The following is a 17415-nucleotide window of genomic DNA, read 5'->3' as shown; positions in this document are numbered from 1 at the left end:
TTACTGGGGTTTTCCGAGATTTTTTAACTAATGACCTATCCTCTAAATAGGTCATCAGCAGTGGCGGATTATAATTGGGGCGTTTGGGTCGGCAGCCCCGGGCCTGACATCACTGGGGGGCCCCCAACGCCGACCCAAACGCCCACAAACTACGGCGGGGCACGGGAGCACATAGTTCCCTGCCCTGCCGTCTATGACCGCCATAGGCTTCAAGCCTAGTAGGCCTGAGGTCTATGTGGTGGTAGAAGCGCGTCGCAGCGTGCGTGATGACGTCATCGCGCAGCTATATAGGGGTGCGCACAGGGCTTTGATGTACGCGCACCTGCCTCACCATTCCGGACACAGGTAAGTATTAGCCTTTTTTGTTAGTTTTTTTGTGCGTGTGCCAACTTTGGGGGGCATAGGAGGACATATTACTACAGGGACAGTGAGGGAAAATGTTTCCATGTGGGTAAATGACTTAATTGGAGGCAGTGTGGGGGCACATTACTTAATAGGGGCAGTGTGGGGGGTTATTACTTGAGGGGCAGTGTGGGGGGTTATTACCTGATGGGGGCAGTGTGGGGGAAATTACCTGATGGGGGCAGTGTGGGGGAAATTACCTGACGGGGGCAGTGTGGGGGAAATTACCTGACGGGGGCAGTGTGGGGGAAATTACCTGACGGGGGCAGTGTGGGGGAAATTACCTGACGGGGGCAGTGTGGGGGAAATTACCTGACGGGGGCAGTGGGGGAAATTACCTGACGGGGGCAGTGTGGGGGAAATTACCTGACGGGGGCAGTGTGGGGGAAATTACCTGACGGGGGCAGTGTGGGGGAAATTACCTGACGGGGGCAGTGTGGGGGAAATTACCTGACGGGGGCAGTGTGGGGGAAATTACCTGAGGGGGCAGTGTGGGGGAAATTACCTGATGGGGGCAGTGTGGGGGAAATTACCTGAGGGGGCAGTGTGGGGGAAATTACCTGACGGGGGCAGTGTGGGGGAAATTACCTGACGGGGGCAGTGTGGGGGAAATTACCTGACGGGGGCAGTGTGGGGGAAATTACCTGACGGGGGCAGTGTGGGGGAAATTACCTGACGGGGGCAGTGTGGGGGAAATTACCTGACGGGGGCAGTGTGGGGGAAATTACCTGACGGGGGCAGTGTGGGGGAAATTACCTGACGGGGGCAGTGTGGGGGAAATTACCTGACGGGGGCAGTGTGGGGGAAATTACCTGACGGGGGCAGTGTGGGGGAAATTACCTGACGGGGGCAGTGTGGGGGAAATTACCTGACGGGGGGCAGTGTGGGGGAAATTACCTGACGGGGGCAGTGTGGGGGAAATTACCTGACGGGGGCAGTGTGGGGGAAATTACCTGACGGGGGCAGTGTGGGGGAAATTACCTGACGGGGGCAGTGTGGGGGAATTACCTGACGGGGGCAGTGTGGGGGAAATTACCTGACGGGGGCAGTGTGGGGGAAATTACCTGACGGGGGCAGTGTGGGGGAAATTACCTGACTGGGGGCAGTGTGGGGGAAATTACCTGAGGGGGCAGTGTGGGGGAAATTACCTGATGGGGGCAGTGTGGGGGAAATTACCTGATGGGGGCAGTGTGGGGGAAATTACCTGATGGGGGCAGTGTGGGGGAAATTACCTGATGGGGGCAGTGTGGGGGAAATTACCTGATGGGGGCAGTGTGGGGGAAATTACCTGATGGGGGCAGTGTGGGGAAATTACCTGATGGGGGCAGTGTGGGGAAATTACCTGATGGGGGGCAGTGTGGGGGAAATTACCTGATGGGGGCAGTGTGGGGGAAATTACCTGATGGGGGCAGTGTGGGGGAAATTACCTGATGGGGGCAGTGTGGGGGGAAATTACCTGATGGGGGCAGGTGTGGGGGAAATTACCTGATGGGGGCAGTGTGGGGGAAATTACCTGATGGGGGCAGTGTGGGGGAAATTACCTGATGGGGGCAGTGTGGGGGAAATTACCTGATGGGGGCAGTGTGGGGGAAATTACCTGATGGGGGCAGTGTGGGGGAAATTACCTGATGGGGGCAGTGTGGGGGAAATTACCTGATGGGGGCAGTGTGGGGGAAATTACCTGATGGGGGCAGTGTGGGGGAAATTACCTGATGGGGGCAGTGTGGGGGAAATTACCTGATGGGGGCAGTGTGGGGGAAATTACCTGATGGGGGCAGTGTGGGGGAAATTACCTGATGGGGGCAGTGTGGGGGAAATTACCTGATGGGGGCAGTGTGGGGGAAATTACCTGATGGGGGCAGTGTGGGGGAAATTACCTGCTGGGGGCAGTGTGGGGAAATTACCTGATGGGGGCAGTGTGGGGGAAATTACCTGATGGGGGCAGTGTGGGGGAAATTACCTGATGGGGGCAGTGTGGGGGAAATTACCTGATGGGGGCAGTGTGGGGGAAATTACCTGATGGGGGCAGTGTGGGGGAAATTACCTGATGGGGGCAGTGTGGGGGAAATTACCTGATGGGGGCAGTGTGGGGGAAATTACCTGATGGGGGCAGTGTGGGGGAAATTACCTGATGGGGGCAGTGTGGGGGAAATTACCTGATGGGGGCAGTGTGGGGGAAATTACCTGATGGGGGCAGTGTGGGGGAAAGTTACCTGATGGGGGCAGTGTGGGATTACCTGATGGGCAGTGTGGGGGAAATTACCTGATGGGGGCAGTGGTGGGGGAAAATTACCTGATGGGTGCAGTGTGGGGGGAAATTACCTGATGGAGGCAGTGTGGGGGAAATTACCTGATGGGGGCAGTGGTTGGGGGAAATTACCTGATGGGGCAGTGTGGGGGAAATACCTGATGGGGGCAGTGTGGGGGAAATTACCTGATGGGGGCAGTGTGGGAGGAATTACCTGATGGGGGGCAGTGGTGGGGGAAAATTACCTGATGGGGGCAGTGTGGAGGGAAATTTACCTGATGGGGGGACAGGGTGGGGGAAATTACCTGATGGGGGCAGTGTTGGGGGGAAATTACCTGATGGGGCAGTGTGGGGAAATTACCTAATGGAGGCAGTGTGGGGGAAATTACTTGATGGGGGCAGTGTGGGGGACACTATACAGGCATTATTACCTGGAGCACAATATAGGGTGTTATCACTGGGGGCACTCTGGGGGACATTATAATTGCTGCAGACACTATAGGGCCCTTTGGGTGTAATTTATCAAACTGGTGTAAAGTAGAACTGGGTTAGTTACCCATAGCAACAGATTCCACCTTTCATTTTTGACAGCTCCTTTGGAAAATGAAAGGTTGAATCTGATTGGTTGCTATGGGCACCTAAGCCAGTTCTACTTTACACCAGTTTGATAAATGACTCCAATTATGAGAAATCTAACGTGTCTGTGTAACAAACTCTGTAGAGACAAGATGCGGCTGAAAGAATTTGTCATGGTGTTCCGGGTCAAACAGAGGAAAAAGGGAAAGAAAATATCTAAATCCCTGGATGTAGGAGGTACGTGGTGCTGTATGCCCCTATATGTAGAGCTGGCTCACTACTGTGATCTGTGTCTCATCTTCTCCTCCAAGTCTTTTTTTTTATCATAATCTTATGTATTTTAAATTTGGCAACTAAAATTTGTCACCTGCAGTCCTATGTAATAGCCCAGATAACAGTGATAACTTTCTGTGTGCAGATAATGTAGTAGATGTTTCATGCAGTCCCACATAACACAATAGTTCACTGTGTTATGTGGGGTGTTACATATAGGACTGCAGGTAACATCTATGTCATTCTATGACATCTGTACTCAGAGTTATGAGATGGTGGGGGTCAGACTCCTGGCACCCCCACAAATCAGCTGTTTGAGGAGACCGCGATGTCCCAGTGAGTGCCGCAGCCTCTTTGCCACTTACCAAGTACATTGCTGTCAATATGATAGCACTGTGCTTGGTACTGCAGCTCAGACCCAATCACTCAGATAGGACAGAGCTGTACCTACACCATGTGAACAATGTCATATGGCCTAGGAAAAGACTGTGGCTCTTACGAAGCACCGCGGCCTTTTCATGCAGAAAAAAAACTAAAACTAAGTTGGGTAGACAGCCCCGGGCCTATCATGCCCTTAATCCGCCCCTGGTCATCAGTACCTGATTGTTTGGGATCTGACACCTGGGACCCCCTGCCGATCAGCTGACAAGACAACTGTAACGGATCTCCTGGCACCCCGACTGGGTACCTCCGTTGATGGATGCTCCTAGTGCTTCCCGAGGGCTCCAAGCACTCCACTTGACCCGTAAGCACTGCAGCCCCCACGAACTGCCACAGCTTAGTTGGGGTCTCGCCGTCTCCTATGCACCCTGGACCTACGACAAGGCTCCAGTGGGTGAACTTCTTTTCCTTTAGAAAACGATGCAGGAACAAGCTCTTAAAAGAGCTCAGTGATTATAGCCAGGGGAGTATACAGCGTATAGCATTCCCCAGTGTATATGCAGCCTTTCCCCCCAACACATGAGATGAGGCTCTATGTTGAGGGTAAAACAGGAACTCTTTAATGGGGCTACACGTCAGCCTTTTATGCAGGTCTTCCAGCAAGGGACACTCCCCCTGGGGACCTTGTGGAAGACTGCGACAGTTTATACATTAGCCAATCACATGCATTTACAGTATTGAAACCCTCCCAGCAACCACCCCCTCTGTCTGTGATGCAATCAACTAAATACAATTGGGCATTGCCTGTTATACAATTACCAAACACAATTAACAAAACACATTGGGCTCTGCCTGTGATACAATTACCAAAGATAATGGGCTAACTTAATCACTCACATGCAGAAAACACACATTTTTCCCAAGACACAGAAAACACCTCAAAACCCCACATATCCCCATAATTTATACATCCATGGATAGCTCTGATCTCAGCGAACAACAAATCACCCAGATCCGTGCAGGGTTTTGAATTCCAGGGAAGTCATATTTGGCTGACCGCAAGCATGGCTTTCCTGCCCAAAACAGTTCCACAGATTTAGGCTGTGCGGCTGGTCTGTCTTCTCCATCAAAGTGACCATATGGGCCATAATCCTGAGGCAAGAGGCTGGCAACAGGCCCCTCCAAAACCCAGTGGCGAGGTTATTTTCGTCACAACAACTTGCAGTATCACCGCAGCCTTCACGCAGCTTTGCCTAGGCCATGTGACATCACGTTTATTGGTCACATGGCCTAGGCCCAGCTCAGCCCCATTGAATGTGAATGGGGCTGAGCTGCAATACCAAGCAAATCCGCTGTACAATGTACGGTGTTGTGCTTGGTGAGCTGAGGGAAGGACACAAAGCTACTGTGAGAGCTGATGTCTTCTCAAATAGCTGATCGGCAAGGGTTCTGGATGTCAGACCTCCACCCATTGTGCCATTCACATGAACTGAAATAAACATTATTAAACCCAATAAGTGAAATAAATGCAGTGGCATGTGCTCCCCAAAGTGATGGGAGATGTTACCTCAAGCAACACACAACAATGTGCAGTGAAACACTAGTACAGGGTGGGCCAACGAAAAACAGGACCCTATTTTCCTTATACAGGATAATGCATATCCGGCCTCAGTCATCAAAACTGTCTCAAGTACAATTGTGTTTGTTGCCCAGAGGAATCAGAGTTCAGCTTTCAGTTTAGGCTGAGTTCACACTTCAGTTATTTGGTCAGTTATTTTCAATCAGTTATTGTGAGCCAAAACCAGATGTGAAGCCTACTCATCCTGTGTGGTTGACCAGCATCTGGTTTTGGCTCACAATAAGGGCTTAGGCACACAAACGTATTTTCTTTCTGTGTCCGTTCAGTTTTGTTTGCGGAAGTTACTCCTTGTGCATTCCATTTCCGTATGTCCGTTCCGCAAAAGAATAGAACATGTCCTATTATTGTCTGCATTACGGACAAGCATAGTTCTGTTATATTAGGAGCCTGCTGTTTTGTTCCACAAAATACGGAATGCACATGGACGTCATCCGCATTTTTTGCAGATCCGTTTTTGCAGACCGCAAAATACATACGGTCGTGTGCATGAGCCCTAACTGTTGGAAATAACTGACCAGATTACTGAACTCAGCCTGACGAGAGCAGTTTAAGAAATGAATGAGACCCATCATATCCTTCCATCAGTCGAGATGTACTCCTTGGGGAGCGCAGTAGTGTTGTTCATATGTCCAATATGCCATATTCGATTTAACAAATAACTGCGATAGTGGAGGACTATGTCAAAGAAATACAGGACAGCTTTGCTGGTCGATGTCTGGACCTTCTCATTACAGCAAAAAACATACATACTGTAATAGGTACTACCACATCCAAAAATGTCCAATCTATTAAAATGTAAAACTGTTTTTCTGCATAGTGGATGTTATAACAGAAAAAAATAAAAAATATGTAATTCATCATTTTTAGTCACCTTGCCTCTTGAATAAAAAGTGACCAAAAAGTCGTCTATACCCTAAAATAATACCAATAAAACTAGAGCTCACCCTGCAAAAAAAAAAAGCCACCACACTAGTTTAGTTAACGTGTCTAGTTAAGCATTTGTGTTAACGCCCCTACATCTGTAGTAAATGCAATCAATCACTGACGACACCTTCACCATCTGCATAACTATAAGTGACTGACAGGGATCTCTGTACAAACACTTACACAGAGAATGCTATCACTGATAACACCTCCCCCATGTACAACTATCAGTGACTGACAGCTATATCTGTATACACAGTTACACAGAGAATGCTATCAATCACTGATAACATCTCCTCCATGTACAACTATCAGTGACTGACAGCTATCTCTGTATACACAGTTACACAGAGAATGCTATCAATCACTGATAACACCTCCCCCGTGTACAACAATCAGTGACTGACAGCTATCTATGTATACACACTTACATAGAGAATGCCATCAATCACTGATCACACCTCCCACCTGAACAATGAAAAAACATTGAGATTTAAAGGCTATGTACACCTTCTGAGGCATTTTCTTTTAAATATTACATTGTACTAACTTTGAGCTAATCATTATTTCAATTGGTCTTTTGAGTCTCTTTCTCTGTAAAGCCTTGAGATCCTCTAGTAGCTGCTCTGTATTTTTACTTTGTTCCATCAGGCATCTCAGCTGAGGGCTCCTTATCTCTGACCTTATAAGCACTCTTTATAGCTCAATTCTTATCTTACTGATAAAGTGGCTGAAATAAGTGTTTTTGAGCTATTAGAAATGTAAACATAAGAATTAGGGTCCATTCACACGTCCGTGGAATGGGTCCGCATCTGTTTCGCAATATCCAGAACGGGTGCGGACCCATTCATTCTCAATGGGGCAGGAATGGATGCGGAGAGCACACTATGTGCTCTTCCCATCCGCATTTCCGGAGCGCGCCCCCGAACTTCCAGTCCACGGCTCCGGAAAAAAAAAAATAGAACATGTCTTATTCTTGTCCGCAATTGGACAATGACCCAAAGCATACTGCAAAAGCAACCAAAGAGTTTTTTAAGGGAAAGAAGTGGAATGTTATGCAATGGCCAAGTCAATCATCTGACCTGAGTCCGATTGAGCATGCATTTCACTTGCTGAAGACAAAACTGAAGGGAAAATGCCCCAAGAACAAGCAGGAACTGAAGACAGTTGTAGTAGAGGCCTGGCAGAGCATCATCAGGGATGAAACCCAGCATCTTCTGATGTCTATGCGTTCCAGACTTCAGGCTGTAATTGACTGCAAAGGATTTGCAACCAAGTATTAAAAACTGAAAGTTTGATTTATGAATATTATGCATCCCATCACCTCAACAAGTGGGAGGCATATATGCAAACTGTTGTAAATTCTACACCGTTCACCTGATTTGGATGTAAATACCCTCAAATTAGGTGACAGTCTGCAGTTAAAGCACATCTTGTTTGTTTCATTTCAAATCCATTGTGGTGGTGTATAGAGCCAAAAATGTTAGAATTGTGTCGATGTGCCAATATTTATGGACCTGACTGTATATTGACAGAGGATTTGGGGCTAGACTAATAAATTCTTGGAGTTGTCCTCTCCAGTTTGTTGATCTCTTCCTTGCTCCGTTCATAGTCTATGGGACCATCAGAGAAAGCCAAGTACAATGCTCTGACCCCCACTGATCACATTCTTACACTCTTTCCGGTGTATAGGGAATACATTAATGTTGTGGCAGAACTTGTTTTAGACTTACAATAATATTTAAACTGGAAAGTATAATGGAAGACACAATGAGGGACATTTATCATTAATTCTACACAACAACTGTGGTGTAAAAAAGTCACACATTATGGCGCTCCGCATCTGTGCACCATAATTTGTGACTTTTTGAGGGTGTGGCTTACCTAAAGGAGGCGTGGCTTCACATTGCCCACCGCATTTACTATAACTTTAGTCAGAAATTGGTGGAAGTTATAGCTGAAGTCTATGCCAGCCTATAGCTGGCGTAGACTTCAGTTTCTGGCGCACAATAGGGCAGAGATGTGCCTGATTTGCTAAGAGGCTTCTTCCTCTTAACAAATCAGGTGCATTTCACACTAGCGCATGGAGATCAAGACAGGCGGATGGATCCGCCAATCTTGATATATCTCCCCCAATGATTTTTGCATCAATCAATGAGGAAGCACTGCATAATTTCATGACCCATTAGTTGGGATTGGAAGAAGTATTTATTTTCTTAAAAACAAGACATAACTGACCACTCATATGGAGGTCATTTACCAAACTGGTGTAAAGTAGAACTGGCTTAGTTGCCCATAGGAACCAATCAGATTTCACCTTTCATTTTTGACAGCTCCTTTAGAAAATGAAATGTGGAATCTGATTGGTTGCTATGGGCAATTAAGTCAGTTCAACTTTACACCAGTTTGATAAATGACCCCAATAATTCTCACCGACTAAGGGATACTGCATTAGGGAGCTGGTGTACCCCCACATATGCCAGCCTGTTCCCAGGTACGATGCTAGGATTGTCTTCTCTGGAAGATACAGTCACTGGCATGAGTCAACATGTTTCATCTTACTTGTCATGTACTTACCTGGCCATGATCCGGAAGCGCCTGTCTCTGAACCCAGCAGCCGCCACTTCTGACCATGCGCCGATTCTGTGTGAGATCAGGAGCAGCTTATGTGGAAGTTGACCATTCCAGGAAGGTTAACTATTAGAGAGATGAGAAGCTGAGCCAATCAGGCCTCTGTTACAGCATTCAGTCATCGGGCTAGGTGGCAGATTTTGGCCTCATGCACACAGCCGTTGTTTGGGTCCGCATCCGAGCCGCCGTCCTGACAGGGTAGATCATGTGCTATTTTTATAGAGCAGGTTGTTACGGATGCAATGATGATATCAAATATGACTACTTTGTTTGTTTCAGTTTTACATACTAAAGCATTTTTGAAAAAGAAATTATGTTTTTGTGTGTCCATTTTCTGAACGCCATGTTTTTTTTTTTTTCTCGTTTTTTGCAGAGTTGAGGTTTTTATTGGTACCATTTTTGGGTACATCGGATTTTTTGATAATTCATTATTACACTTTATGGGGCAAGGTGACCCAAAAAATTGGCTGTTTTGGAAGTTTTTATTTATTTATTTTTACAGCGTTTATCTGAGGGGTTAGGTTATGTGACAGTTTTATAGAGCAGATCGACGTGGCAATACCTAATATGTATACTTTTTCCTATTTAAGTTTTACACAATAATAGCATTTCTGAAACATAAAAACTTTGTTTTAGTGTCTCCATAGTCAGAGCCATAGCTTTTTTATTTTTTGGGCGATTGTCTTAAATAGGGCATTATTTTTTGCGGGATGAGGTGACTGTTTGATTGGTACTATTTTGGGGGTCATAGGCCATTTTGATCGCTTGCTGTTGCATTTTTTGTGATGTAAGGTGACAAATGGCTTATTTTTTTATGGTGTTTATCGGACGGGGTCTATCATGTGATATATTTATAGAGATGGTCGTTACGGACGCGGTGACACCTAATATGTGTATTTTGTTCATAGGAAAAGGCAATAAATTTTTTCAATTTTACATTTTTATTAATTAATTTATCTTTACTTTTATTATTTTCACTTTTTTTTTTTATCAAGTCCCTCTTATGCTAAATATAATACTATCAGATGCCCTGTAGGTGGCAACACTGGACGCTTTTGCAAAGCGTCCGGTTGCCATGGCAACCATCGGGCGCTGCCATCACAGCGCAGCAGCCCCGATGGTGGGGAGAGGGAGCGGCATCTATAGGGTTACAGCAGAGTGTCAGCATAGAGCTGACAATCTCTGCTGATGGCGGCGCCGCCATCACACACAGCAGGGGGACCGCATCGGAGGCAGCGCTGGAAAGGGGGGGGGGGGGTACGGCCAACATTGGCGGAGGCTGAGGCAGCACGAAATGGGGGCAGGAGAAATGTATGGGGCGGTGAGGGGGCGGACCACATCAGGGCAGGAGCTGCATCGCATCAGGGCAGGCGCTGTGGAGATAAGCTTCAGGGGCAGGCGGACACAAGGGGGGCACAGATCGGGGGGGGAGGGGGGGCACGAGGAACACTACCTGATTTCAGGCTCTGATCTGCAGAGCGCAGATCAGAGCCTGAAACCGGCATTTTTTTCACTGCCGCGATTCGATTGGTTAGTCTGCATAGACTAACTAATCGGATCGATTGGCGGCAAGGGGCCACTCTGATTGGTCCCTTGCCGGCATTACTGAACTGTATGCTGTTGTAGTCGGGAAGGGGTTAAAAGCGGAAGGATAGTTGGGACCCATCGTATTCGAGGAATCGGCGATCACTTAAACGTTTAGTGAAATCAAATAGAAAAAAAAAACAAAAAAAAAGGAAAAAAAAACTGTAGAACTCAGGGCTATGTTTAATAGTGAAAGTAAGAGCATTTCCACACGCACAATGCGAAGGGAACTCAAGGGATTGGGACTGAACAGCTGTGTAGCTGTTCAGTCCCAATCTTACTGCTCATCCTCTATTCTTACTGCTCATCCTCTATTCTTGATTAATATCCTTTGTGTACAGACTTTAACTTAGATCCTGATTAATTCCTGGTCTGCTAATTTGACTTCTACAGACTCTCCTAACTAATTTTGACCCTGACTAGCAGATTACACTTCTGTTATCAGTTTGATTAGGGTTGAAAGATTGGGAGCATTTGTAGTTGGCTAAATGCGATTTTGGACGGTGATCTCCATACCATACAATACCTCTGGTTTAACAAACTCTAGATATGTTGGTCTTAATTAATCTCACCAACCACTGATTCAGAGTGAGGACATTCACAAATTATTAAAACTTGAGCTTAAATATCAGCATTTTTTCCATGTTACTTTTCAATTCTACATTTATGCTACTATTTTATACCTGTGTCTAGTTTGTGTAATTTATTTATTTTTTGTATTTTATATATTTTCATTTGAGTATTTTAGTTTCTGTATTACAGTTGATGCCTTGTATATATTGTGGTTAGAATCATTTGCCTTTTTCAATTCTCTCATATGTGTTCACAGTGATTAGATTTGCAAGCTTCTGGTCTAAGCTACGTTGTCCGCTTATCTTATTTAGCTAAAAATGTGCCAAGATTACAAGATCTAGCCTTGCCCTATGCTCAATATGAATCCCTCTTTGGACGTATTAAACACAGAAACATAGCCATTGGTTTCAGACAGCATATGTGTGGTATAATGAGTCAGAATTATATTTATTATATTTATTCTGCAGGTTATTTGAATAAAAATTACTAAAACTATATAGGTTTATGCATAATAAAGACACTTTTTTGTGTTACTGCATTCAAAACATTTACAATTAGTTATTTTACTATTAGATGCCTTTGCTTTGCATATGCCATTTATTGGTCAGAACTTAACTTTTATTGGCAACATACTTAAAATATCAATAGTATGGCCTCTTGCACACAACCGTATGTCCGCAAAAAACAGATCTGCAAAAAATACGATGACGTCCATGTGCATTCCGTATTTTGCGGAATGGAACAGATGGCCCCTAATAGAACAGTACTATCCTTGTCCGTTATGCGGATAATAGGACAAGTTATATCTTTTAGCGGAACGGATATACGGAATGCATACGGAGTACCTTCTGTGTTTTTTTTGCGGAACCATTGAAATGAATGGTTCCGCATATGGACCGCAAACAGAAACTGCAAAAACGGAAATAAAATACGTTTGTGTGAAAGAGGCCGATTTGCGAGACAATTTAAAAGTATCAGTAAGTAGCGCAGTGTAGTCTATCATGTATCATTAATATCTTAGAGATGCTTTCCACAGGGAAATGCAGTGCTAGGTATTTTGGGAGAAGGCAAGTCATTCCTGATTCGCTCACCTCTCCTTGCTTCCCCGCCTGCTCCTTTGACGTTCGTCTACCTCATTGAGGCTTCCTGGCACATTACGGAACTCACGCGCCAATTTAGAGCATTCCTCCAGTAAATGCCAGCGGACTTAGACGGTCTTCACCAAGTTTTTTTTTTTGTACTTCTAAGGCCCTTGTATTTTTCCCACTCTGCATTCATCTTCCATTCTTTATATCATGGATTCTCAACCTGCCCTTCCAGCTGTTGCAAAAACTACAACTCCCAGCATGCCCGGACAACCTACAGCTATCAGCCTACAGCAGGGCATGGTGGGAGTTGTAGTTTTACAACAGCTTGAGAATCCCAGCTTTATATCATATTTACCTTTTCTATTCGTTGTTTGTATACTTATAGTTTATTATGTATATTTATTCCTCCTTATTGAATATTACTTGTCCTAGTATGTGGAAATATTGCAGGCTATTAATTATCAGTACCTTTTTGTAGTATATATTATAATATAATAAGTTATTGCTTTATGTGTCATTTTTATTATGTATTGTTTCTCATTTTATTATGAGGAAGGGAAAAAGAGCAGAGGAGCATAAACTTTTGTAATTTATCTGTATTATAGGATTTTTTTTATTTTAAAAAGTCATCCCTATCCCATTCACCCTCCATAGACCTGCATTCAAACCTCTCATTGGCAAGTATTCCAGCTCATTTTTTATTTTATTTATTCAACCATTATCTTATAGTTCCTGACTATAGGACCTACTCTATAGATGACAGGTATGGCCCACTTCTCTTATCGGTCTTATTTTACATACCATGGTGGATAAATTATTATTTTTCAATAGGAGGTTTTTAAAATGATTCCTTAAAAATCAATAAACATTTATTCTTAATGGTGGTTTCTTTTCTATTTTATTACTCTCTTAGATTATAGATATTCTCCTAGGAATCTATTTATTTTGCTGTGGTGCCAGATCAGAGGAAGGACAATGGAGTCTCCAACTTTAAGCTTTATCTCCTTAAATATCCTTTTTCACCACATTAGCAGTTTGATCCTACATGAGAAACCTATTTATATTAACACCTTAAGGACCCGGCTCATTTTCACCTTAAGGACCAGGCCATTTTTTGCAAATCTGACCAGTGTCACTTTAAGTGGTGATAACTTTAAAACGCTTTAACTTATCCAGGCCATTCTGAGATTGTTTTTTCGGCACAAATTGTACTTCATGACACTGGTAAAATGAAGTAAAAAAATAATGATCAGATTTATAAAAAAAAAAAAAAAAAAAAAAAAAAAAAAAAAATTTACCAAAAATGTGTAAAAAATTGCAAATTTCCAAGTTTCAATTTCTCTACTTCTATAATACATAGTAATACCTCCAAACATATTTATTACTTTACATTCCCTCTATGTCTACTTCATGTTTGCATCATTTTGGGAACGATATTTTATATTTTGGGGAAGTTACAAGGCTTAGAAGTTTGGAAGCAAATCTTGAAATTGTTCTGAACTTTTCAAAAACCCAATTTTTAGGGACCAGTTCAGGTCTGAAGTCACTTTGTGAGGCTTATATAATAGAAACCACCCAAAAATGACACCATTCTAGAAACTACACCCCTCAAGGTATTCAAAACAGATTTTACAAACTTTTTTAACCCTTTAGGTGTTCCACAAGAATTAATGGAAAATACAGATACAATTTCAAAATTTCCCTTTTTTGGCATATTTTCCATTTTAAGAATTTTTTTCCAGTTACAAAGCAAGGGTTAACAGCCAAACAAAACTCATTATTTATGGCCCCGATTCTGTAGTTTACAGAAACACCCCATATGTGGTCGTAAACTGCTGTACGGGCACACGGCAGGGCGCAGAAGGAAAGGAATGCCATACGGTTTTTGGAAGGCAGATTTTGCTAGACAGTTTTGTTGGACACCATGTCCCATTTGAAGCCCCCCTGATGCACCCCTAGAGTAAAAACTCCGAAAAAGTGACCCCATTTTAGAAACTACGGGATAGGGTGGAAGTTTTGTTGGTACTAGTTTAGGGTACATATGATTTTTGGTTGCTCTATATTACAGTTTTTGTGAGGCAAGGTAACAAGAAATGGCTTTTTTGGCGCAGTTTTTTTTTGTTATTTACAACATTCATCTGACAGGTTAGATCATGTGGTAATTTTATAGAGCAGGTTGTCACGGACGCGGCGATACCTAATATGTGTAGTGTATTTTTTTTTTTTTTTATTCAGTGATAAATGTGTTTTTATTATCTTTACTTTTTTTTTACTTTTTTTGGACCCAGACCCACTTGGTTCTTGAAGATCCAGTGAGTCTGATGTCTGTATAATAAAGTACAGTACAATATATATTGTACTGTATTTTACTTACACTGAACAGATCTATGCTTTTAGCATAGATCTGTTCAGCACCATGGACAGCAGGACGCCTGAGAAGCTCCCTCCCTCTGTCCCCCCATTGATCTGGGGGCTGCAAAGGCACAGCAGCCCCCCGATGGCAGGGGGGGGGGGGGAGCTCCCCGACTTAACCCTGGAAGATTAAGCCGGAAGATTGCTAGCATATCTGAAACAAACCATTACATTTATGTATCAGGAGATGTATTTATTTAGGTTTTACTACATTACAGGTTCTCAAGGTACTGTATACAGGAATGCTAGTAAGGTTTAAAAAAAAAAAAAAAAAAAAAGAAGACGACGTAGTTAAGAACATATGGTCCTGTGTCATGCTTGATTTATCCTGGCGCTTTTATTTTCCCTTTGAATGAAGGGTTCATCTGCTTTCTCAATGTCTTGGCAACATGACGGAATGTTCAGCTGTGCACTTAAAAAGAAACAAAACATGTTTAACAAAATTGTACTGCTTAAAACACACGTTAATATATCTTAAAAAAAACTTCTTATGCAAAAATCTACTTTGAATAAAAAAAAAAAAACGAATGAAGTGGCTAAAATTGATGTGTTTTTTAGTGTGTACAATGCTTGTATTATGCTCTGAAATATGCTACTGGGAGTAAATTTAGGAGGATTTTTTGCAATCAGTTTTCAAAATTGAAAAATGCCAGCAATGCCTGGATTTTAGAGGCTTATATCTCTTGTTATCGTTAAGACAGTGTGAACATACCCTAAAGGTAAACTGGAAAGATGTAATTTATATCTGCACCTACTGTAGAATATGGCCAGTGCCATACCTCAAATGAAGGCAGACCATGGAGCTGCTATGGGTCCTGATGGGGAAGGGGGCCGAACAGTGGATGAATTGTTCGCCCCCTAATTACAGTTGTATCAGTGCAGAGGAGAAGACGGGATGTGGAGAAGGACCTTTGATGATGTCATTATCATGTGACCAGTGCAGGAAGCCACAGCATAACACTGCAAAGGAGAAGTCTGAATGACATGAAATGAGGTCACCACCAAGTGACTACTGCAGAGAAATGATGATAGACCTGTGGGATGTTGATGTGAGCTCCTGTGTTGTACATGGAGGAGAGGTTAGGCTACTCTCACATTTGCGTTTTTGCTGGATACGGCGCGGCTTCCGTTCATAATGAATCCAGTTGTATGGTCTCCAAAATGAACAATCTGGCACTAAAACCATTGCAAGTCAATGGACTCAGGATCAGTTATTTTTCATGTCCAAAAAAAACTTCTATCTGCAGGCCATGGGATACTGAGCAAGACCGATTCGGCGTGAAACACAATGTAAGTCAATGGTGCCGGATCTGTCTTGCACAGTATCCCATGCTGTACAGACAGCAGTGTTTTTGTGTGTGTCATGGGAACGCAACGAAACAGAACGGAGTGCATTCTGATGCACTCCATTCAAGTTCGTTCAGTTTTGTCCCCATTGAAAACGAATTGAGAGAAAACTGAAGCATTTTGCTGTGGTCTTGAGATCCTGTGACAGATCTCAAAACCGTACAGCAAAATGCAGCTGTGAAAGTAGCCTTAAAGAAAACCTTTCACCTGGAAAAACATTGTGAACTAAGTATCATGACATATACAGCGGCACCCAGGGATCTCACTGCACTTACTATTATCCCTGGGCGTCGCTCCGTTCTCCTGCTACCCTCCAGTATCTTCGCTCACTTGGTTATAGTAGGAGGAGACTGCCCTTGTTCTGCTGGGCGTCTCCTTCTGCCATGCTGTAGTGCTGGCCAATCCCAGGCTGTGAGCTGTGCGCTGCGATTGGCCAGCGATACAGCCTAGGAGGAGGAGACGCTCAGCAGAACAAGGGCAGACTCCGCCTATTATAACCAAGTCCCCTAAGTCTCCGCCTACTATAACCAAGTGAGCGAAGATACCGGAGGACATAACAGGAGAACGGAGCGGCGCCCAGGGATAATAGTAAGTGCAATGAGATCCCTGGGCGTCGCTGTATATGTAATGGATACTTAGTTCACAATGTTTTTCTAGGTGAAAGGTCCTCTTTAATGGTGTCCTGGCATAACCCATAACATCCTAGAAAACTGGGAGTTTTACTGTAGTTCTTCTATCCTGTTATATCTCTCTCCATGTAATTTCAACTGATGCCCTACAACAGTCTGGTAATGCTGGGAGTTGTAATCTCGCCTCTTAAAAAACTCACCCAGTAATGTCAGCTGATGGCCTATAACAATCTGTACACACTGGGAGTTGTAGTTCTCTCCCCTTATCCCCCTCTCCATGTAATGTATATTGATGCACAATAATAACAGCCTGGACATGCTGGGGGATGTACTTCTGTCCTCTTAGCTTAAAGGAGAAACAGCAGGGGGCACAGTTCATGGTGGGTATGGCACACCATAAAATAAGCAGCAGCTGGCACAGTCTATGGAGGAAGGATTGCACACTATATAAATGGCAACAGGCACGGTTTATCGGTTTAAGATCTGATTCCGATATTCTGTTCCAGCGTATCCAGGGCAGGTAGTGGGAGTGTCTAGGGGTGGGAGGGAGCACGACATGGGCGTCCAATTCTGATTCTTGCTATGGGGCCTAATGATTTCTATGAACACCCCCTGAATATGGCACATAGTAAAAAATAAATAAATACTGCATATTTGAGAGCAAATTTCAACACCCTTAATGGAACACCCTTTTAAATATAAAAAAAG

At 44.0% G+C, this 17415-nt stretch overlaps 1 protein-coding gene across 1 annotated transcript in view; it reads right to left on the bottom strand.

Annotated features, from left to right (window-relative positions):
- Window positions 1-14911: 14911 nt before the first annotated feature.
- Window positions 14912-17415, bottom strand: part of LOC122932521 (methylthioadenosine phosphorylase) — a 40449-nt gene continuing 37945 nt past the window's right edge. The window contains exon 8 of the mRNA XM_044286990.1: window positions 14912-15143. Within this exon, the coding sequence (XP_044142925.1) occupies window positions 15105-15143 (39 nt within the window). The 3' untranslated portion in view covers window positions 14912-15104. The remainder of the gene's footprint in view (window positions 15144-17415) is intronic.

The sequence above is a fragment of the Bufo gargarizans genome, chromosome 1 (genome assembly GCF_014858855.1).
Source record: "Bufo gargarizans isolate SCDJY-AF-19 chromosome 1, ASM1485885v1, whole genome shotgun sequence".
Taxonomy (NCBI): Eukaryota; Metazoa; Chordata; class Amphibia; order Anura; family Bufonidae; genus Bufo; species Bufo gargarizans.
The sequence above is the reverse complement of the archived record's forward strand: the minus strand, read 5'-3'. Positions and strand labels throughout refer to the sequence as shown.